Source organism: Thermobia domestica, chromosome 15 (genome assembly GCF_964235325.1).
Source record: "Thermobia domestica chromosome 15, izTheDome1.hap1.1, whole genome shotgun sequence".
In the NCBI taxonomy this organism is placed as follows: domain Eukaryota; kingdom Metazoa; phylum Arthropoda; class Insecta; order Zygentoma; family Lepismatidae; genus Thermobia; species Thermobia domestica.
Window position 1 is genome coordinate 41,603,252 of NC_137468.1, and position 25,032 is coordinate 41,628,283.

At 35.3% G+C, this 25,032-nt stretch overlaps 2 protein-coding genes across 4 annotated transcripts in view; one reads left to right on the plus strand and one right to left on the minus strand.

Moving 5' to 3' along the window:
* The window catches only part of Marf (Mitochondrial assembly regulatory factor), a 71,361-nt gene extending 63,135 nt beyond the window's left edge, over window positions 1-8,226 (minus strand). The window contains exon 1 of one of the 3 annotated variants that reach the window (XM_081739623.1): window positions 8,073-8,226. The gene's annotated coding sequence lies outside the window, so the exon portion shown is untranslated. The remainder of the gene's footprint in view (window positions 1-8,072) is intronic. The other 2 variants (XM_081739626.1, XM_081739625.1) reach the window with 2 other exon arrangements.
* A 9,449-nt stretch (window positions 8,227-17,675) lies between these two features.
* Window positions 17,676-19,088, plus strand: LOC145671469 (leukocyte receptor cluster member 9-like). Its single transcript, XM_081740661.1, has one exon. The coding sequence runs from the start codon at window positions 17,676-17,678 to the stop codon at window positions 19,086-19,088; it is 1,413 nt and encodes a 470-aa protein (XP_081596787.1).
* The last annotated feature ends 5,944 nt before the right edge of the window (window positions 19,089-25,032 follow it).

The following is a 25,032-nucleotide window of genomic DNA, read 5'->3' on the forward strand; positions in this document are numbered from 1 at the left end:
GATATGATTTTCATTTCATATTTTGAAGTAGGATCCAAAATGCAATGTGTCCAGTAAAGGTGAAATACTACATACTACATGATATTTATTGAATTTTAAATTGGGGGAGAGCAATAAGTTTTTACCCGGACTTCAATACATAAATATAAAGAAGGAAAAAATACTAATCTACTTTATGTTGTCAACCATTTGGTAAATTTACAGGCAAAGTACACTGACTGTAATGAAAGTTTTTATGAAGTATAACAGCTTTCCGTTGGGAACTAAAAAACCGAATGCAAACTAAACGAAATCTTAATAACACGTAAATATGTATTCACCATTAACTTAATGAATAGATGTCATATTATGCTGCAGCGACAAACATATCTGAGAATCAATTTAAAGCGTAATTGTCAATAAACATGCAATAATCATCGCTATACAAAGTCAATCAAGGAAATTAAAAAGCACAAAACGAATGGAAAAGCAGTAATAAAAATACAATAAAGAATGACCGAAAATGCTCAAACAGAAATGGAAGCATCACGTAAGCATTCCATCGTCCGCCTTCGAGGCACCATAGTTCTTGTCTGCACCTTAATCTTACGCTTTCCCATTAGAGACAAATTACCAACCAAAGAAAAATCTTTTTTGCTTGATTGCGAATTATGGTTGTAGTAAAGTGTGATAGCGATAATTGTGATACTCGTGCAAGCATACTTACTAACAGTGAGAAATGATAGCGCGTAAAATGACATTTTCTTCGCAAGTATTTTGCTGGTTTCCCTAAAGTGAACGTGAAGTGAAATTAAAATCCAAGTTCCATACCAGAGAATAAACGTAAATTTTCACAGAATGTTTAATCAGCCGACTACAGTAGTCGACCGGTCTAAGGCGTCAGGCTGATCATCGTAAGACCCCCCCATAGCGGATTTGAATAGCGGAAACGGGAGTTATGTACTGTCCTTTCACAATATTTTCTTCATTGTCTACATTCCCTGTTTGTTAAAGTGTCTCTTTTCAGAACCGAGTATATGATACATGGACTTTCAGTTTAAGATAGAATCCGAATCAGCGTAAGGCATTCAATTTTTTTTAATGTTCTCTTACCGGGAATCAAACCAGCGCACTAAATTACTGTATATAGTGTGTGTATTATACTACTCTAATGTAGGTTTACTTATGTTAGGCTAATATATGTTCAGAACGTGTGCTCCAAAGAGACCATGGGCTTGGCACACCTCCAGTATCTTTGTTCATGCATTTACTTTATCCTTCTGTGTCAAATTACTACCAAACGCGACAAACTAATATCTTTTGAGGGTTCTGTTTAGCAAATGTAGGGCAGAACTATCCTACCCCAAGCTAAAACAATTTGGCCCACATCTGCAAAATATATTCCATTTGTTGATTCCTTTATCTCATTCAAAGTAGTTTACTGTAATTCTATTGCCATTATTGCATGGGTTGAGAATAACCCGTTATAAAAATTGTAACTACGGCTAAAATATGTGAGTGCAATTGAAAAACGATTGTGTAACATACAAAGTCTACTCGATAAATAACCGGAAAAGTTGTAGAAAAACTACAAAACTTTGACAAAATTTTTGTTTCTTTGTTATTGTTTGGTGGTGTCCTAGAACTATTATCAGATGGGTCTGGCACGCCCACCTCGCGAACGGGATGCTAGGAGTAAGTGAAACAAGATGGAGCACACTTGCAGGTTTGCACCAATTAAAAAGCGGCAGGGTGTTATTAGATTTATCTTAGCTGAAGGATTGAAACCAATCGAAATTCACCGTCGGATGGCAGTGCAATATGGTGAAATTTGTTCTGAGTCAAACACAAGTGTACGAATTGCGCAAATAAGTTAAAAAGTGGTGTAACAAGTGTTGAAGATTTCGCATGCCAAAGACGCTCTGTCTGTGCAGTAACGGAGAACACTGCGTGAGTTGATACAGGAAAACAGGCGTATTACACGTGTGATCGACTCAAATAACTTCCACCATATTGCACTACCATTATTGGTTTCAACCTTCCAGCTAACAGAAATCTAGTGACACGCCGCTGCTCCATGTTGCTGCAAATCTGCAAGTTTCGTTCCTTATTCTCTTCTTCCAGTTTTTGGGCTTTTCTTATCGTTGAAATATATTAATGGTGAAACTAAGAGCACTGAATTTCAATCTTTGAACAGTTCATTACCATATTTGTTTTACTTAACCACACTAGTTATATGTAGGTCTATTGTTTTATACATAAAGTAATAATAATGTTTTAATCAATTATAATATTAAATAAATGAAGTTTTCTTATTATGCAGTTAATTTTACGAACATGAATTTTATTTTAGTTTGTTTTTTATTTTATTCGAAATTTCATTGTTAAGTTTTTGTATTCGATGCTGAATTGTTCATTGGCGGTAGATGTGATATGTGATTGTTGTGTCTGGGTTTTATACGTTTACACAAATAATTTGAAATATACTTGGGGCATATGTGCGCTCTACCCACCCCTCTCATTACACACCCTCACACACAAACCTATTATTTTATAATGTAGATTATTGAAACAAATCCCTTTGTGCAAGTGGTATTTTGGTTAGTTAAAGTTTGAAATAATTTACTTTTTAGCAATTCACCGAACTTGACCTCTGGGTGGCGTACCTGGAGGGAGCCCTACGTTCTAGAACCTCCTTTTGTGCAAGTGGTATTTTGGTTAGTTAAAGTTTGAAATAATTTACTTTTTAGCAATTCACCGAACTTGACCTCTGGGTGGCGTACCTGGAGGAAGCCCTACGTTCTAGAACCTTTCCATCTTATCAACCTACGAAATTATTTGGGCATACGCCAAGGAGATAAGGGTGTAGAATGTCTTATAGATTCATTTACAGTAGAAAAAAGTAAAATATTTTTTAATTTGAAGGCCTATTCTCAATCTGAACGGTCATTACTTCAAATGAAGTAACTGCACTATAGAAAATAGCTCTAAGCCTGCAAAATATCATATAGTACTTGGTTATCAACGTATTTATCTGATAGTTCGTAGAGTTGATCACATGACGGCTAATGTTTAGCAGAAGGGCTCTAGCTTTTTCTTCTAAAAAAGTTACAATTTTGGCACTTTCTGTTCAGATCAGGTTAGGTTGGGTTAGTTTGGCTTCGGTTAGGTTAGTTTATATTAGATTATGTCAGTGTAAGGATCCAGGATGATTTTCAAAAAAAAAAAAAAAAAAAAAAATAGAATTTCGCTTATTTGTACTAATATTAAATTAGTTTAGGTTAGTTCGGTTAGCTTAGATTTGGATACGTTATGTTACGTCTAAGTACTTGCATCATCCATTTCTCCAGTAAATTTTGTGTTTTTTTACGGGATTAAGTTTAGAGTTACCCCTCCAGTCTGAAGGTGCCCTTGGACTTTGCAACATACAAAAACAGTGCTTAAAGTATTAAAAATTGTTACATTTCACTTAACTTCAGTACTCCGTGAGCTTCACAAAAATTTAAAAGGTTTTCTTCATTATTTTTGCGCATCCGTTACACCTGTTCGCCATATTTTAGAACTATCATCCTGCTGAAACCTTCCGCGAATGCTTCCGCATCCGGCAAATAGTACTAACTTCCACATATCTTTTCTCGTATTAAGCATAACTCTCCTGCCGAACTTACATTCCAAAACATCAAATAAAAACTTCAAATTATCATTTCTTACCTCATTTCTCCTGTAAATTTTCCTGATTTTTATAAAAAGCGGAGGGGTAACTCTAAACTTAACCCTTTTTACGTGCTTCTGGACCCCTTCTGCTAAACATTAACCCCACATGACAAATGAAAATCCTATCTTGTTTACGAATTATTTTGTTAAACTTCTTGATAAATGTAACTCGCAAGAATTTACGAAATTCAGACTCGTAGCTTGAAGTTTGTGAAAGAGTACTTCTAAATAAACAAACTCTTCTCCATAATAACTACTGTGTAAATAATCTAAATATGTTGTGTTCTGACTTGTGAGATGCGTATCTACGTAAAAATACATTAATAAAAGACGAACCTCTTATGCATAGATTCGCCCGTAAGGTAACTACTATCCATTTCATAAAGATAGGCCCCTGACTTCGAGGTGCTGCTGTGACGTCCAGTCAAAACTTATACTGCATTGTCGTACCTCGTTGGAATTGTTGGAATGTTGTCTTTTCAATACTTAAGACATACAAATTTTCTTTGTACTGTATAATGAGAAAAAAATAGAAATTAATGAAAAAGTGCGTATTTTTTCGTATTTTTTTGGTAAATCAATGTTTGTAGGACTATATCTCGGAAAGGAGTTAACATGAAATAATTTCCTGTGCAAGATATGTAGATGCATATATTACCTGCAAGTTCTGAAAATTTCATTACTCAACACGTAGTAATTATCTTGTTATTCAGCAAAAAGTGAGACATCATTATCTCTGAATTGCGGCGGTGTATTAACAATCTGAAAAAACTTTTAGAAAGATCTTAAAGTAGCTTTTTCAACCAAACTGTTTTGACTTGTTTTAAAAGATAAACAATCACAAATATGACATTATGATTTTCTCTGCTTTGCGCCCTTCGCTTTCACTGTTTATACGGAGTGCTACGTTGCCACATTTTCCTGACGCGTATACACTCTCAGACGGACGGGTATTTAAACTTGTTACGCACTGTCCGTCACTTTTTAGAGATATTTTAAAAATGTAATGTCTCCACAGATTTTAAACCAATTTCTTAAAAATTAACAGGATATACAGTAAATGTACCAAGTGTTCAAAATTAGAAAAGCGAACTCTTATCTTGTTTGGATTTGCATGTGATGGTCCTCGAAAATTTGTTGATTTTTGTCAGTTCTTCACTTATTGCACGCAGTACAAAATACACTTGCACAGAAACAAAAACACGCACAAAGTTTATTATATGATACAACCTTAGTTGATATGTAATATTGAGTTTACAATTCACAGAAAATCTGTTTTCAGATCTAAGAGCTCCAAGCTACATTAGAATCTGCCTTTGAATAGGAATGACGCGTTTTTTTTGTTTTTTTTTTCCGGCGCAGCCTCTGGTTTACTTGAAACAGAGTTACTATCTTGTTCACTCCCGGATACGCCACTGAGCACAGAATAATCAATGTCCTTACTATTAATTACTAACTCATAACCGTCTGAGTCAGAGTCATTCATCAGTTCTGCAATTTCATTATCGTTAAACATTTTGCCTCTTCTTTTTGTAATACCGCCGCTCGTGAAGGAATATCCACTTTTTTTTTTATTATTTTTTTTTTTAAATCAAAAAGCACAAGATATACTCACGAAAATATAAATGCCCGTTCGTCCGTCTCATTGCAATGAACCCATATGATATGAATGCGTGTGTAAGTTTTTGACGCCTACGAACCGAAGGGAAGTATTGAAGACTTAATCAGTGCGACGTGATTAGACGCAAATAAAGCCCTCGTCACCTACTCATTGCATTGTTTTCTTTCGTTGAAAGAAAACAAAGGACCCATTCTGTGTTACTGTACATTCGGCAAGGGAATTGATCGCAGAACTTGGGTGAACACGTGATTGCCAAGGCACATTTCTTTTTAACCTTTAACATGTTCGTAAGCTGGAGAGTGTGTAACTGATAGATCTTGAGGTAGAAATGAAGCAATTGTTTATAAATATTAGGGAAGATAGCAGGAGCAGCGATGAGTCAACAAAGTCATGACGAAAGTGAATGAAGTAAATAGATTAAGAGATGAGTTTTTGGATGTGTTACTTCAACGTTTTATTTCGATTACATTGAGATGTGTACACTCACGTCCAAAATTATTGTCGCATATCTATAACTGTCTTCTTGTAAGAATATAATTTGATAATGATTTTGCAGGGTACTTTTAATACTGATACTATATGTAGAGTCGGGAAATGTATATTTGTGGTAAATTTCATAGGAAAAGAATACGAAAATTAGCATGAGTAAAACAAAATGTTGCTAAATGGATAAGAAAATTTTAGTTTCGTTTTATTGTTCTTATTTACTGCTCTTTTGACATGAAATTTTCCACATAGCCTACATGTCTTTGCCGATTATACACATACTAACATTATAAGAAATACCAGGCGAATTCGTTATCAAATTATATTCCTACAATAACATATTTATAGACATGCGACAATAATTTTACACATGAGTGTACATGCATTAATGTTTTTATGATGTTGTGAAAGGTTATAATAAATACTTTTTCCTATTACATTCTTATGAAGTAGGCTTCGCGCTACAAGCTTCCTGAACGCGACAACACTGCACGACAGCGTTGCCGCACTTCCATTTACTGTATGCTGTTTCTTCATATAAGCGCGGAGAATTTAAAGATTGGGTTGCAACATGGCTCACCGCTTAACGCAGAGAACATGTTGAAGTAAACATATTTTTTTAAAAAATAAATACTCTACCAACTAAACCCTTTTTTGTTAATAGTTCCAAATATTTGGAACACTAGACTTCCAAATTTTCGAACAGTATTTTGTACGTTTCTCTACCTACCATGGTAAAGGAGATCAGAGCTTCGCACATTTGTTTTAATTACACAAAAAATATCAAGTGATGAAAATTGAACTTTTCACAACTTACAGTTAATGGATGCATCTACATATTGTACACAGGAAATTATTTCACGTGATCTCTTTTCTGAGATATAGCTCTATAAACATTGATCTACCAAAAAAGTACGAAAAAATACGCACTTTCTCATTAATTTTTATTTTTTTCTCACTACATAGTACAAAGAAAATTTTTATGTCTTAAGTATTAAAAAGAAAACATTCCAGCAATTCCAACGAGGTACGACAATGCAATATAAGTTTTGACTGGACGTCACGGCAGCACCGCGAAGTCAGGGGCCTATCTTTATGAAATGGATAGTAGTCACCACAGTATACAAAGGGAAGAGAAGTATCTGAAGACAATGTGCTAACTCATGATGCGCAACTATAGAGTTAAGAGATCCACGTAACTTTGCAACACCAATATGTAAGCAATAGAAACATCGCGATACTAAGTATACACTCTTTAGTAACGTACAAACACCTAATTCAACACGTACCGTAAGGTACGTGATTTTACACCATATTAAGTATTCTGCGGTATCCTTGTTTATGTACATACTCTCCTACGCTGACGCGCCCCAACGTTCTCAGACTTCCCTACTGTACTCTACCCGCATATATAGCATTCCTGTCTTTTAGTGGCCTCCTACCACAAGTTGGTTTGCGCCTTTTGTACAATAGTTTCATTCGTGTATGTACACTGAAGCTCCTCTAACATGAAACTGAACAGAGGAATTGCAAGCCAACACTCAAAAAATGATGGGGTAATAGTTAAGAACAGCTACTTCTCATCTCCCGTGCACGAGGATACATCTTACTGTTGCACTACCTAAACACCCTAAGTACAAGGGCAAGAACTCAGTCTATTACCTACTTTTTAACATCCTAGATAGTCACTGAATAATTCCTGAAAGTATGACGTTCCTCGTCCTTCCCTAAATGGGAAGTACGGCTCCTTAACTATAACCAATGATGGTTACAAAAAGTCGATTTAACGAAAAAGAAGTATATATGGAACGGATTTATGTATGGATCCGTACAATAACTCTGCACCAGAGAAGCACTGCATTATAGGCTTCTCTAAGTGACACACAACGTTCGCCTCTGCGATCTCGCCGTCCGAACCCTCGGTCTTTCGCTTTGTTTGCCTCCCTCAACCCCATGTATTTTTCTCTAGTTTAGTAAATAAGTCTTGTGCATGCATACCGAACGAAATGGCAACTCGCAAACAAGTTTCTTTACAGCACTAAAACTTTAATTTTTCAAACTAACAATTACTTTGTAACAATATGTTTGCTGAGCTGTTGTCAATCTGCACGGAACGAGTTTGTTCTTTCCGCTCTAAATATGCGGCCACATACAAACACAATCTGAAAAAAACATTTCCACCTCGTGCGTCTAATGCAGGGTAATATAGAATTAATAGAAAGTATATTAATTACATGCTATGGTACCTAATTTAGCAAGTACGATATCATACCATTAAAACTTAATCATCATAGCGCATATGTAGCAACTACCTATTCTCAGTCTCCTTACGTTTCTCCCTTTATATCATTTATCCACTCACACCACACTCGCCATCATACAAGTTGACCGTCTCACAGTGTTGCCGTTAATTAAATATAAGATTTCACCAAGAACACACATAGAAAAAGTATATGCAATATTATGCTAACTACCATAAGATCACAGGGGTAATTCCTAACTAGTCTTCGCAAAACTCTGAGTACAACAAAGCAACACAAAAAATTTAACTGCTAAATTTATCGCAAATTCTACATACACAACCTTAGGGAATGTCCCCATACGTGTCTTCAGCCGTATCGATTTGTGTCAATGAAACGCAAAATTTGCAATTTGGTTTGAGATAATCGTCATAGCATTTAATTATAATTGCTTATTATATTATTTGTGTAGTGTTGCGATCAACAAATTTTGTAAGGGATGATACGGAATCACAGCCATATAGCACTGATTTTCAGATATGACGTCAGGTTTCTCATTCTCTATTAGTAATCGCAGTCTTTGCGAATCTCGACGCAAGCATTGACCTGTCACAAATTGCAGAGGGTGGCTGTTTCTAAAGTGTAAAAAAATGAAATGAAATGAAACCTTTGAGTTTTACGTCCCACGATTATGCCAGTTAGGCTAAAGGAGACGGTGATGATGAGTAATGAATGAAATGGTGGAATGAAGAAAGTGGGAGGAAACGGGAGAACCCCAAGAAAACCCATGCACACGGTGTTTGTCCACCACAAAGTTCACTTGGCGGGGGCTGGGATCGAACCCGGGACCCCTAGCACCAGAGGTGAACGCTCTACCACTGAGCCACCGCGGCCCCTTTCTAAAGTGTAAATTTTGCATCACTGAAGTAATATCAAAATCAATATATAATATCGAATACCACAAATTAAAACGGAAAACATACGAAGTGTTAGAAAACAGATACAGAATGATACCCTCGGAAAAATAAACTCTTCGTCGTCGGAGCTCGGACGATGAAGCAATGTAATAGTTTTTCAAGACGTCAGCAAATCTGACGTAATAAAACCAATATAAAAATCAATCTAAAATTCGTTTCAATATATTGATATTCATGAACTTAACAGAGAATTGGTTCCAATCTTCACAAACTCTGCACAGGGTAAGGCAATGCAAAACAATTGCAATTGCAAATTAAAACATAGATTTCGCGTTGATTTGAATTAAGTCGTAACAGATTGGGGTTTATAAACATTATCATATCCTAATTATAGTAATGCGCTCAATGCTCTTTCACCATAAATCGCATACGGGATTCGCTGTACCAAAGACGCGGGTTAGGCCAGGAGGAATGTTCTTTTAATGTACGAATCTAATTAACACGATCATATACTAGTACTTTCGAGGATACGAAGCGAGTCTCATGACGAGATCGGACACGAGGCAGGACTCTTCTAATAAAAACAATTATAGTTTTGAGACGAGAAAGCAGTTCTATTTAACTTTTTTGGGACGAGATAACCCCGAATGTAGTTTCATGTTCAAAACTGATTGTAAGTAATACATACGCCTCTCCTTGATTAACATGTAATTTACAATGTAAAGGAACGGTGGCACAGTGGCAAAGCATTTCTTTTGGTGCCAAGGAGTCAAAGCTCAACTCCAAATCAAACCAACTTGTGATGGAAAACATTGCGTCCGTAAGTTTCTCCTGAGTTACCACCCTTTTTCCCGAATTGTTGTTGCATCAATTATTTCATAAGCATTTAATTTGCTGTAAACTCAAATGTTATTACTATCATGGATGTTAAAGTTGAGTTATTATTATTATTATTATTATTATTATTATTATTATTATTATTATTATTATTATTATTATTATTATTATTATTATTATTATTATTATTATTATATTATTATTATTTTACTTTTCAATTTACAAAATAACTATAGGACAAATATAAGGCCATACACAAAAAAGTTATAAATGAAAATATTTAATTTATTTTATTTACTGTTTATACATATGTTTCAATCCGGTTTTAGACTGTCTATAATTATTTTATAAACATAATTTATTATAATTTCCCTAAAAAAAAAGCCTACTAAATTAATCAAAACCAAAGAAAGATTAATTTTTAACAAGTTTTCTTTTTTTAAATTTAAGATGAAGTTTCTATTAATTCGAAAGTCCACAATATATTTTCAAACACTTTCGAAAATAACGAGAAAACAAATAGCAATATCAAAATTGGAGCATCGTTGTGGTCTAGTCCTTCGGAAATAAGCAATTCTTGCGAGAGCTTGTTTATTGTAACTTAATTTGACAATTCGTATATGATATAGCATAACATGATATAGCATCAGGATTATTGTTGGAACACATGATAAAGAACACTGCAAACCACTATTTATCAGGCTTAAGATAATGACAGTAGTTAATGTATATATTTATCAAGTGCTACTTTACACTAAGCAAAACCTGGCAAATATGACACTCAGAGATGAAGTACATACATATAATACTAGATTGTGTAAGAAAATTGATATACCCTTCACTAGATTATCGAAGATCAAAAGTAGTTATTTAGTTATAGGACCAAAGCTATTTAATAAACTAACATCCTCCATACAACAGCTGCCATTTAAGGTTTTTAAGAAAAAGTTATGTGACTGGTTAGTAACGAATCCATTTTACTCGATTCAAGAGTTTATTGAATGTCAAGACATTGTGTCCTAGTTTGCAGTATCACTTTATTTCAAATATTATTAGATTGTTCATAATAATATTAACCAATAACTGATTGTCTGTATGTAATGATTATTTTATATATATATATATATATATCTGTATCTATAGCTATGTATATTTCATTCGGACGTTGTCTATTGCTTGTAAAGCTCAATGACAATAAAATATTCTATTCTATTCTATTTGATGGGTGGTGAAAGTCCACTGCGATAACTTCAGGATAAGCATATTGACTAGAGGCGACTACTTAATTTTAATAATAATAATAATAATAATAATAATAATAATAATAATAATAATAATAATAATTCATTTTGCTGCAGAATTGTAAAGACAGAAAAATTGGACTTTAGGTGCTTTTCCCCCCCAAAATAAAGAAAAAGCAAGTCTTATTACAGACTCTTGAAACTTACTTCTGGCCTTCTAGACAAAGTTTGCCGCCGCTTAATTCAGGTAGTTCCCCAATTGCTCTGGAGCAGAAGCCTAGAATATTCTCTAAAAGTCTGATTCTTCCTGTGCGCAAATTATAAGTAGATACATTACTTTGATTTTAATTAAATTATTATCATTCTGAAACCAAAAAGAATTGTGAACAAGGCCAGCCCTAGGCAATTTGCCGCCCAGTGCATTGGCATCATTTGTCGCATCTCTTCTCGCCACAATCTATACTAAAAGCCACAATCTATACTACAAAATCATTGGAGACAAAACATTTTTGCTATATTTTGATATTTTGTGGCATTAATTATCACAATTTTCGCATTTATGTCGCGTTTACCATTTTAAAATGTAGCATAAGTTTTTCTTTTTAAAAAAATATGGAAGTTGTAAACAATATATTCTTGATAGTAAGGTGTATATCTAACACAAAAATGAGGATGTGCCTTCATTAGGTGCACATTGTGGCTAATGTATTCACTGAAATATAGAAATGAATGCACAAATTTAAACACTTCCTATGCAGCAAGATATTACTAATTCGTTTAAGTTTGTTCTCCTGTCAGTAACAATCATATTATACTCGGCATCAACACTCAAGACTGGCAACCATATTGAACGTAACGAGCTGACAGCAAAAGAATTGTGGTTAACTTTTAAACTGTGTAACAATGATACAATGTCAACTTCCTTATCCTCACTGCTCTAACAGCAAACGATGTGCTAGGCATGTGCCATTTAGGGGTCCCAGCTATTTTTAGGTACCCGACACTTGATATTCATGTGCTAAGTATGTACTTCAGCTACCTTCAGTTTTACACCTAATTGATATTTGCAACTATGTACCACAAATATAGCATTTATATACGACCCGCTCGGGAGAGTAATACTCCCGGAAGTGCGTTTTTTCCGCGCGCTACTCTAGACAGCTGTTTTCGCGTTATCCTGGCCAGTTGTTTTAAGTTGGTCACAAAATTTATATCATGAAGTACAAGGGGAACAAAATGACCCTATATCATGGAGTACAAGGGCATAAGTACTACAACTACTTACCTGCATAAAAATAAATAAATCACTTTTTTAAGTATTATTTTCACATTATTTTAATTTAATAAGTGTTATAAAAATGTAAAAAAAAATAAAAAACTTTCCTCGGGCGGGGTTTGAACTCGCGCCAAAAGAGGATTTTATTACCAGCGTATAGCGCTAGCCCACTCGGCCACTGAAGCCGACAACAGCAAGCGTTTGTTGTCTGCTATTTGAATGCAACGTGGCAAGAAGTGGATAACGCCAACCAATCAGAAATGTGTTTCTCGTTTCTACTTCCGGGAGCATTACTCTCCCGAGCTAGTCCTATTTATATACCTGGCTCAGTTTCGCACTATAACAGTCATTTGTTTTTATGTCGTCACTTGGGATATATATCTCTCACGTTCTAGGTACGTCCTTTAGGTACATACTGTTTCAGAAACCCTAACAACACATGTGCTAGGCATGCGGCTATTTAGGTGTACTAAATTCATCTCCAACATTTGATGCATTTGTTGCTTCTTTTTCTAAGTGATTGTGTACTAGATGCAACAAACACAACTAGAAACAACAATCAACTTTATTAGATGGCAACTGTCGCCGATCATTTGAAAGTGAATATGGAAGAAAGTAAATAGACACTCGTCATTTTGTTATAGAATTATATGTCAAGCAGATTTTATTTGAACCCAAACGGTTATCGTCGAATGTACGCTGTTAAAGGAGTACTCTGATTAGCCAAATACAAAAGACCTCAATTATTTATCCCCCTACAAAGGAACTTTTCTTCATCGCCTCCGTTACAATGTCGGAAAAGCACGGGGCTAGTAATCCGGAGTTTGGTGGTTCGCGCCCACCCAAGGTTAAATATCTTTTTTTTACTTGTGTAAAGTGTTTTTAAATTCACTTTAATGTAAACACATTATGCATATAGGCGATTTAACATATTTGGAGGAATAATTTTGGGTTTATTGACGCTCACGGCATGGGGAACATACCTAGAACCTTCTAGACACGTTCCCCAGGTACATGTCAGGCATGTGCCTAGGGGAGGACATAGACTGTGACTATCACTTGCCATCTATGTGATTTCACCCTCTCAAGTACATAATTCACATACTGGACACATCCCCATGTACCTGAGGGAACATGATAGGCATATGCTTGATATGTAATTTTGCTGTTAAGGTGATGAGAACTTCAATAACCTTACTTTCAAATTCAATGTAAGCAACTAACAGATCATGAACATTTTTACCACAAAACACAATCAAGTATTTAAACAACAGTTTAGTTTTGTTGATATCTACATCTTTATGAAGTGAAACAGTTTCTGGATCAAATAACTCGCAGAGCTTCATCGTAAATGCAACGTTTTTTAGTAAAATAATATTGGAAATGCACTTATTATTATTATTAACAATAATTAATAACAATTACACTTTTTCGTTCAAATTCGCATTTATCGCAAGTAATGACGAATTTCGCAAAAATTCGCGATAATATAAACGTGATTTCTGGCTCTGAAACAAAGTTTGAAGTTTCTTGAAACATATACGCATTTTTTTAACGTTTCGCAAATATCGCATTAACGAAAAAGTTTAATCTCTACCCATCATGAACAACAAAGGGAAGGGAAAGTGCACTCGCACTCAGACATAAACTAAGGGGCGCGGTGGCTCAGTGGTAGAGCGTTCACCTTCTATGCTTGGGGTCCCTGGTTCGATCCCAGCTCGCACCGTGTGGACTTTGTGGTGGACAAACACCGTGCTCGTGGGTTTTCTCGGGGTTCTCCCGTTTCCTCCCACTTTCTCCATTCCACCACTTCATTCCTCATCATCATCGTCTCCTTTAGCCTTAGGTAATGTATTCCACAGAATTTTATATGATAGTAGTAAATACTGGTAAATGCGAAAAGTGTGAACCGTAAATCTATAATCGTTATTTTATCTTGCTTGTTGGAGGGGGGGCGCGGTGGCTCAGTGGTAGAGCGTTCACCTCTGGTGCTTGGGGTCCCGGGTTCGATCCCAGCCCCCACCAAGTGAACTTTGTGGTGGACAAACACCGTGCTCGTGGGTTTTCTCGGGGTACTCCCGTTTCCTCCCACTTTCTTCATTCCACCATTTCACTCATCTCTCATTATCACCGTTTCCTTTAGCCTAACCGGCCTAACCGTGGGACGTAAAACTTACAGATTTCATTTTCATTTCATTTCATCTTGCTTGTTCTTATTAATCACCTATTTTTTATTTCGTATATTCCTAACATCGAAATATGCAACATTTGAAATCATGTATTGTATACTATTTTAGATAGCAAATACAAATGACAGTCAATCATGTCTGTAATATCAGAAACTATTACTATTACTTTCAGTTGTTAATAACCATGTCATTTAAGCATGGAACAAAAATATGCTAGAACTTAAAAGAAACTAAGCCTTTTCCACTGTGACTCAGTGATGCCAGTTGGCGGGAAATTTCCCGTAAAACGGGAAATTCTGAGCACTGCCGGGATTGCGGGAATTTTTCTTTAAAATAGGCTGAAAACGGGAAATTCTGACATTCTCAATTTTTCTGGTATGTTTTATCATTCATTCATTTTCCTTCTTTTGCTCATTCTCTCTCACATGAACAATTCCTTCACTGACTTATGTCAATGTTGACCAACTAAGCAGGCATATAGCCAGCAACAATATGACAGAAGAAAGCTACTAGTTAAAGACAAAATGAAACAAAAAGGGTCTGGTACTAAGGAGTCCTGCTGCGAAATGACCTGAGTAAATAGCTGATCTTTTTGCTGTGCTGTGCAGCAACTCAAAAATCTTGTGAAGACAGAAAATTGTATTGTGTTCCTTTGCCGAATATACCGTCTCCTTCCAAACCATAAAGAAACGGGAGAACCCCGAGAAAACCCACGCACACGGAAACCATAAAGAAAAGCATGGTGTTCGTTATTTAAAAAAAAGTTCACAGTGTTTTTGAATTTTTTTTTCATATTGTGCCAGCATCTTTGTGATATTATCATGCATAACTGTAAATTGTGGCTTTTATATTACGAGAATGAGTTCAACTGTACGTTATAGGCCCTCTAAAGTGACATTTTTCAAAATTATTTATTATTAGGTATTGTAAATTGTATTTTTTTAGTTGGCGGGAAATTTTGCGTCTAATCGGGAAATTTCATGGCTTCGGACGGGAAATTCGCTGTTACAAAACTGGCATCACTGCGGAGTGTTACTCAATACTTTTGTAGTGTGGTACTGGCCGTACTGCAACACTGAAAAAAATGTTTTAAAGTATATTGAAAAAGATTTAAATATAGCATTGAAATGTTTCTCCACATAATTATACTGCTAGAAAATAAATGACAAGTCCAAAATGATTAAATGAATAGTAACATTGTAGCTCACGGAGACGTCACTCCTGCATCAGGTATTTTATATCCAGTGTTGCCAACGGCAGCGGTTTCCCGCTAAATCTGGTGGTTTTACGATCATGTCTAGCGGTGAAAATTGGCTGGCAGCGAGGCAGTGGGAAATCTAGCTTTTTTAAAAAATGTATTTTCAACGTATTTCAAAACATTTTACTTTATGATAAAATGTGTTACTGTTGTATTTTTTCTTATCTAGGTATTGGACGAGTGTATTACAGATTATTGCAAATTACCTGTGTACTATAGAAGTGGTATGTGGCAATGTTGCTCTCGGGACGTGGTATGTTTGCAAGGTTTTCTTTTTCCGAAATCAACGGGGCAATCCCGTTTAATCGAGACATGTGCTCGTCCCTTCCGTTCCTTCACTGGATATGATCGTTCCGAATTAAGCATCCGAGACGTCCTAATTTTGTTTGAATGAGGACTCTGTTCCCGCTACCACTTGCCGTCAATTAATAGTTGTTAGTTGACAGTTCTGTGGTCGGTCGTTTTTCTGGTTTACACGGACTTGTGCTACTTTTAATGTTTCTTGACTATAATTGTCATTATGTGGTGTAACAATAGGATGAACAAGAGCAAGTTATTCTCAAAAATCTAGAAAAGACTGGCTAAATGATCCAAATTTGAAAGACTAGGTGTTGGAAGTTGAGGAAGATCGTACGGTAGCTCGGTGCAAATACTGCAAGTACAATTTGAAAGCAAAGATTTTGTGATAGCACATAGCAAAACTAAAACACATGTAAGTGCAGCTGAATCTTTTAGTTCAAATAGACAAAAGAAAATAGAATTCCCGGTGACAAACGTTTCTTTCGACACTGCTCGAGTCGAGGTAGTTTTGGCTTTATTTACTGCGTGTCATTGTTCTATTAGAAGCATTGACCATCAGTGAATTATGCAAACGCTATTTCCAAGTGAAAGAGGTACACTTACATCGTAGTAAGTATAGTGCTGTGATCAAGAATATTTCATTTCCATACTTTAAGAAGAGCATTCGGAAAGACATTGGTGACAGTGACTATAGCATTCTTCTTGATGAATCAACAGATATTGGTGTAGTCAAACAGCTAGGTTATATATCATTTACTATTCTGATGCACGTTCTACTGTCGAGTAAACTTACTTAGGAATGTAGGAGTTACAATCGGCTGATGCTAATTCAATTGTGAAGGTACTAAAAGTAGCTTTGAAAGATTTCGGACTTGATTTGAAGAAACTACGCCGGTTAGGGACTGATAACGCTAATGTCATGATGGGAGTTAATAATGGTGTATACCAAATTTTAAAAAAGAAATCAATCATCTCATGTTAGTTCGTTGTATTTGTCATTCTGTGCAAATGGGAAGAGAGATGGTTGACCCTATTCTTACTACTCGTGCAGAGTTGAGACGACTCGGGAAGTGCTGCCATGATTTCGATTTACCATTTCCATATTACAAAACATTCATACTATGACAAGAGCAACGTACTACAATATACAAGTTGAAGACGACGAATCGGAGGATGAATTAACTCAATTAATGAATTAGTGGTAAGTACTTCTGTGCTTTAATTTTTTAAATGCATAGATTGGAATTAACTAAAATATGCAGCTTTTTCAGGTGTAGCGGGATTTTTAGCTATATTTGTAGATCGCAATATTTTTGGTGGAATTCTGGCGGTTTTGGTTTTCAATTTAGCGGGATTTTGTGCAAACTCGTTGGCAACACTGTTTATATCTCTAATGTGCTGAAGAAGAAAAAGAAAAAGAAGAAACAAACGTTTGGGTCATTCATATGAATTGCATTACATTGTGTAATATTTATTGAGTGGGCGTATTTACTGAAATGACAGAGTTGTTGCGCAAGATTACGAGTTTTTCATTCCTTTATAAAGTCAGACGTGTTCAGGTTGTTGGTGGTATTCTTTTAGGTGTGTTACCGTGAACGAAGACTCATAAACAACATCATGGGGGCTCAAAAGTCTACTCCTGCCAAAGAAGTAAGTGATTCAGAAAATCTAGCGGAACCAATTCCTATTGAAAGTAATACGAATGCAACAGATGAAACTGAAGAAACTCTAAGTGATTCTCAAGAATTAAATAAGTGTTCCGAGTCGAATAGCAGTGTTGTGTCTCCAGCGGACAATAATGAAGTAAAGGAAGTGCAAGATAAAGACATTTGTAAATTTTATTTAGCAGGAAAGTGTCGTTTTGGAGATAAATGTCGAAATTTTCACCCTACCAATACATGTGAAACAAAACAAAGTGAAAATGCAACAGATACCAGTGCTAAGAAGAATGAAGACATTGTTACAGAAAAGAAGAGTCCCATGAAAACTGCTCATGATGTTATAAAGCGTCTACAGTGGGACGATAACCTTCCAAGTGAGTACTTTACAATTGGGTATTTGGATAGATTCTTAGGTGTTGTTGAAAAACCCTTCACAGCCTTTACCTGGGGCGATATAAGTAGCGTTGATTATGACACCTTAGCAATCCCTCAGCATAGGATCCAGTATTTTAAGTACAGGGGAGAGAAAGTTTGGGATAAAAGTGAAAGATTGGACATTATCTTTGGTAGTACAGGATGTAACCAGTCCATTTCCGATTTTATGGACTCTGTTGATCGAAAGATGCAGTTGTCAAAGGAGAACGCCGACAGTGATAGTGAAGATGATGATGATGACGACGACGCTAGTAGTGAGAGTAGTGATGATAGTGTCCGTTTATTTGCAAGTGGAGTGTACGTTCCTAGAAAAAATGTTTTTGATGAGGAAGAGGAAAGATCGACACATTTTCTTGCTATCAAAATCACCAGTGATGCCATCAGAGAACGCGCTATTGAAGTGCAAGATCATATAAAATCACAAGAACAAGTTTTGGCACAATGTTGCATGATACCATCTCTTTTTCATGTAACATTAACTATGTTAAGACTGGAAGGTGTGGGCGCCATTGAAGAAGCAAAACGTTGTTTTCGGGATATAGAAGACGAAATAAGAAAGATAATCAGTGAGGATGATGCACTTCTACACGTGAAAGGTATCGACACATTCGGTCAGCGTGTAATATACGCAAGTGTAAATCCATCTCCTAGTTTTTGGGGTTTAGTCGCTGCTTTAAAAGGAAAATTGATGGAAGTCGGAAACGGTGTCAAAATCACAAGTAAATTTGAGTGTGTGCCTCATATGACCATAGCGAAAGTTTCACGTCCAGTAGCTGCTATGAGGAAATCGAAATACATTGATCCATCATTGTATGTGAAGTATGTGGACACTGACTTCGGCGTTCAGAAGATAGATAATGTTCAACTATGTGTGATCGAAGCATCTACAACAGAAGCTGGATTTTATAGAACATTAGCTGAAGTTTATGTGTAAAGTATTTTAAAGTTGTAACACCTATAAAAGTGTTCGTTGAAAGTCGCGGGTGTAAATCCATGACAATTGTCAAGCATTTTGTTGAATTCAAGTTGTTCTGTCTTAACTTCAATTGAAGTTTTGTATTTTCCGGTGCAGATCTAGGTTCTAGTCACCTATATCGCTAAGCAATGTCATCAATAATTAAGATGGCATTTAGATCGGGTTTACTCGATCAGGCGGTTCTACCAAATAGAAAATTTATAAGTAAAATACGATGTGAAACATTTTTTGTAAAGAAATGAGAGAGTGAATATAGGTGATTACTGTCAGTCCATAGGATAGAAATGAATTTTGAGTGATTATTGGGCATTTATTCCGAAGTTGGGCGTCCGCTTTCGCCACGTTTTTTCGCTGCCATCTCCTTTCCACATTTTCTGCAATTTGTTATTAGGTTCATCTTCACAAACGTTTAAAAGATTTTGCTCGTTATCAACGTATCTCGTCACAAATGTTAAAACTGTTAGTTCATTGCCCTTGTACATTCGCCATGTTGATAACATAAATGCTCGTTACTTTCCCACAATGCAACTGTTTGGTTACCTTGCGCCAAGTAGTTCCCCCCGCTCGCCGTGTAGTCTCATGTTTATAACCGCTTATATATAACAAATAAACAGATTTTTCGAGACCCTTATATATTATCAAGCACACACACGATCAAATTGTCCATATCTTTCTGTAAATTTTAAAAATTTTGCTGGAAACGGACGCCCGACTTTGGAACTTAACCCGATTATTAAAAGTATTTTATGTGTAAGTGTGCTCTTCCACTATTCTCGTCTATGTGTATATCCCTGTCGCTTATGCACTTGTTCCTATGGACGCATCTCCTCGCTGACGCTCATACACCCCCTACTGCGCTCCTGCCTGACTCGGTTGATGGGACGCTCGTGCTTTTTAGTGGCCACCTAGCACAAGCTGGATCGTGCACTGTAGTTTTTATGCCTACGTCCACATTGTATTTATACTGAGGCCTCTTGAAATCAATCTGTATGTAGTAATGGAGCTTCTCATTTAGTGCATGCTGTACTAAATGAAATATAAAGCTCTAACCTAACCTGTAAACGTACGAAATGTCAAAATATGATAGAACTGTCTGCTCGAGTAATGCCTTTAGATCTCCCCCAAATCCAACGATTGTTCCGAAGCCGGTACAGTGACTTATAATGAGTTGCTACAAACGATTACTGGGAATCAAAGTTAACAATTCGGATAGCACTGAATGAAAGCCCCACAACATCGATATCAGTAATTAATTCAATCTTACGTAATTCATCATTCAGTGTATTCAGAAGTATGAACGTTGACTACCAGTAATCGTTTACAATCGCTCACTATACGTCACAGTACCAATTGCGAAAACACACAACACACCTACTGGCCCAACCCTGGAGAAACTCGCACACATTTGCAGAATAATCATAAACACTCGATGCACTTTGTGGGGTGAGATCCCCCAACCCAGAAAATACACTACTACCCATTGAACTAAAAAAAAAAAAAATCAATGCGCTTTGCGTGAGAACAACATTTAAGGCACAATTTCGAAGGGGGTAAATGCCCAGGATATTGACACTACCTCAAAGCTGTCTCAAGATCACTTAACAACCTCGGTTTGTAAAAAGCGTAAATTCACAGACGTCCTTCACGTTGCACAAAAGAAAAGGTCACGTGAGTCCTGAATACGATCAATGCCCAAGGTACAGTAGCAAGAGCACACACGTCATACGACTTCAAAACTCAAACATCAGATGGAATTGATTAAATACATGACATACGTTACCCAATACTAGATAAGTCATCAATGACTACATTACAGTTACAAATAATGAACTGTAATCACTACCAAGTGATTTGGGGGAGAAAATAATACCCAATAATTGTATTGTAGCGTACGAAATTAAATGTAATGATTGATGGAAATGACGCGTGATGATGAAAGATGGTGGATGTCCTTGAACTTCCTGTAAAATAAGGTCTCTCGATAGATATATCTCTCTTTGGTTTCAGGTTTCCAATATATATATTTGTCGGACTGGGAGTATTAAAAAGTTGAAAACGCACTGGTTTATCGTATAGCAGTGATAAATAAAATTTACGTAATAATGTAACCAAGAAAATAATTAATTCGTGCTTATATTGGAAACAGATTTAATAAATCAATGATTTTATATATATATATATATATGGATGCACATTCACTTAACAGTAAGTGAAACTTAAATTTAAGTTTTGAGGGACCAGTATTTTTATATCCTGTTGTAAAAGTACAAGTTTTTAGTAATAATGTGTATCTTAACGTGTATATATTTTAAATACTGTTCCTTATATACAAGTACGAAATTTATGACTACAGTGGATCGATAAAGTGTTTACCACTTGGTAAGACTAATCATGAAAATAACCGCAATAAGATAAAAGACAAGCAACAAAAGACGAATACAATGTAAAGACAGTAAATATTCATTTGCCAATATTCAATGTCAATAAACAAAGTTATGGATTAAATTGAAATCCATATTAATGAGGAAACAATTCTAAATTTAAACCAGAGTAATGTTAACAGAAGTTGGCATAACAGCATAGTTTCTTGTAAAAACGCGTGAGGTCGTTTTACTTATTCATAGGTAATTCTTGTATTTTTTTAGAGAACCATGAGTCACCCATTTTCCAAAATCATCGGATAGTTCTGCGTTGGAAATATGGTGTTTCTGTTCATATATATATATATATATATATATATATATATGGTATTTCAAAACAACACCGACAACGTTTGGGAGGTGATTCCTGATACCGAGATAAGACAAAAAGTGTAGACCAATTTGGGTGCACAAATGCTTCCTTTCGGAGTTATAGGCTGCCGAAAGTACGAAAAAATGAAAAAGGTCCATAGCTCTAAAACTATAGGACCTACCGGAGTCGGGTCAAGAATTCACTTAGGAACTAGTATGTGCCCTATCCAAAAATCCATGTTTCAGAATCCTAAGATACTCACGCAACATTTTTTATAGAGGGAGTTCGGCTACCGGCATATAATTTGAAGTACTCACCAACTCCCTCTATAAAAAATTGTTGCGTCAGTACCGCAGGATTCTGAAACATGTGTTTTTAAATAGCGCACATATTAATTCCTAAGTGAAGTCTTGACCCGACTACGGTATGTCTCATAGTTTTGGAGCTATGGACCTTTAAATTTCATTTTTTTCGTGTTTTCGACAGCCTACAACTCCGAAACAAACCATTTGTGCACCCAGGTTGATCTATACTTTTTGTTTTATCTTGGTGTGAGGAATCACCTCCCAAACGTTGTCGGTGTTGTTATGAAACACCTTTTATATTCATACTTAAAGTGCACTATTCACAGTTTTCACCTAACTCGACCCTGTGAATCAGGTGAAAATAAAAGAGGTAGTTGAATGCATGATCTATAAATTAATATATTCATATGGAATTGGTAAGAGGACTTCACTGTTAAAGTAGTTGTGTTTTTATGACTGAGACAAAATAATTGAGAAGGCGTTCAGAAGAGAAATTGTGGCTACATACTTTAACTTGTTTTATATCAAGACTTTTAAACCATCTAGTGAAATCTGTTAAGGAAATGGTCTATAATCTGTCATCTATTAATGAAGATTACAAGTGGTTGTTACAAGATATGATATATAATAGTATTCATGTAAAATAAATAAATTAAATAATAAAGCCGCTGGCGAAGATGGGAGTTCCCATTAAAATTTGAACCATCGACAAGTAGTTATAACTACAGCATATGTCTGTCAGTTCAGTGCCTTCAATAATTTGTCATTTATGTCCACTATGTAAGTCGTTTTTGTATTTGACGACATACAGCGTATTGTGCATACACCTAAATAACTATTTTGTATATTTATTTCTTTATTTTTCAATGTGTGAGAAAGATTTACTTAGGATAAAATTAACGCATCGTCAGCATTGCTAAAATGGCTTTTTAAGTTGTTTACGATGCTATGAATTCAAATATTTCCTTCTGTATTGATCAGTATATCTAAATGAGTTAGTTGCTATTAATTAAATGTAGAAAAAGATAAACTCGGATACAGTAGGACCACACACTACAGTTAGATTTCTAATATTGGATTAGATAGCTGGATTTGTAATAGGATCTATAAATTCGATGAAAACACTTGTGTATAGTATTCAATACCTGAGGTGAATTTAATGCTTTTTTGTTGGTTGTTAAATCCATTTTGCTAGGCTCCTATGAAGAGCAAAGTGTTTCGATACGTAAGCGGCACGAATTTAAGACCAAGTAAAACACCGTCCCACTTATTAAATATGTATCTTCAATACGTTAAAAAAAATAAATAAATAAAAATAATAAAAATAAGGTTTCATTACATTGTTTTATATAATACGACTAAGTTAGAAGTTAGTGTCGGTAGTGGTCACCAAAATTTCAAGGAACCTTACTGTTGGTTTTAGTGTTTTATGTGAGAATAGGAATAAAATATAAAAAGAATTTGAAACTAAGTTCTTCATCGAAGGCAACAGAATTGGTTCCCAAGATGATAATCCTATTATGTTTTCCAGCGCACGTAATAGATGAATCTTAGTTGATTTTAATAATTGTTTATTTTTAATGAAAGTGTTTTTATCATACCTGTTTACATGATTGTGTAATATTTTCGTTTATTGATACTCTATAATTTGTGGAGTGATAGTGTAGTCACATTTGAAAGTAGACCTGCTCTAATAAAATTCGTTTTCTGAATAATTCCAAAGTAAAAGGGTGATATCAATACAGGTTCCAAATTCATGGAAATAAATTTTTCTTAGAGGAAAAGCACTTTCCTATTTGAGCAGATGTAAAGAAAAATATAATCGTAAAATTAAAGAAGTAGTTTTACTATTAAAGCTAAAATAAGAGAAATTTAAAAAATGCCCTCGAAAGTGGGGATTACCAATACGAACAAAAATAAGTTCGAAAGCTAAGTAAAACTTGCTACTGTTTTGAACGTAACAAAGAACAAGCTTGTACGTCTAGATGTGGATGTAGTTGTAAAGATAATTGTGAAGTGATTTTAGTATTACATTTTAGAATTATTTGTTAGACTTAAAAGTCGCTTACTGCTTGTTATTTTGCAGTAGAATACATGCTGTTTAATCATTGCTCTCTAAAAGTAGCATAAAGTGTTTTAAGCACGGAGTTTATCATTTGTAATAATAATAATGTTTCCACTTTGAATTTAACATTCTTTGTGTAGGTAATATTTTGAAAGAAGTAATTTAGATTCATTATTAATGGTAATTTATATCAAATGGGTGATTTAATTGTCAAGAACTTCCTTGTAAGGAATAAGTAGTTCTTTTTGTAGTTGTGACATTTAAGAAATCAAGAGTTCTGTTAATTAGAAATCTGCGTCGAAAGTTGAGCTAAAAAATATTTTAATTTAAGGAAGCAAGTTCTTGCATCGATAAATGCAGAAAGCAACTGATTTTTAGCGCACGAATTCCTCTGTAGATGCAAATTCAATGTTACACAGAATGTGAAAAACGCACGACAGGACCGAGACGTGAAGCTGGGATCTTCGGTATACCATTCCGATGCATTAACAACTACACTACCCCAGTCCAGTCCCTGAACTGTCTGTTGCAGGGTAGTGAATTGAGCTAGAATCTGGATTCGGTTAGAACTTTCTAAGATAGACTATGATGATTTCTTTCTGTCGTGGCTGTTGAATAATGTTATCTAGGTAAATATGTAGTTAATTTGAACTTATTTTCTAGCTCTCATATCTGAATTCTTTTCTGTTTACCAAGAAAATAATGAAAGAGAGGCTTAGACTTTAAAAGAAGAAAAGAAAAGAACTACTAGCCGACAAACATCGTATAATATTAAGAGCGACAAATTGTTCTAGCGAAT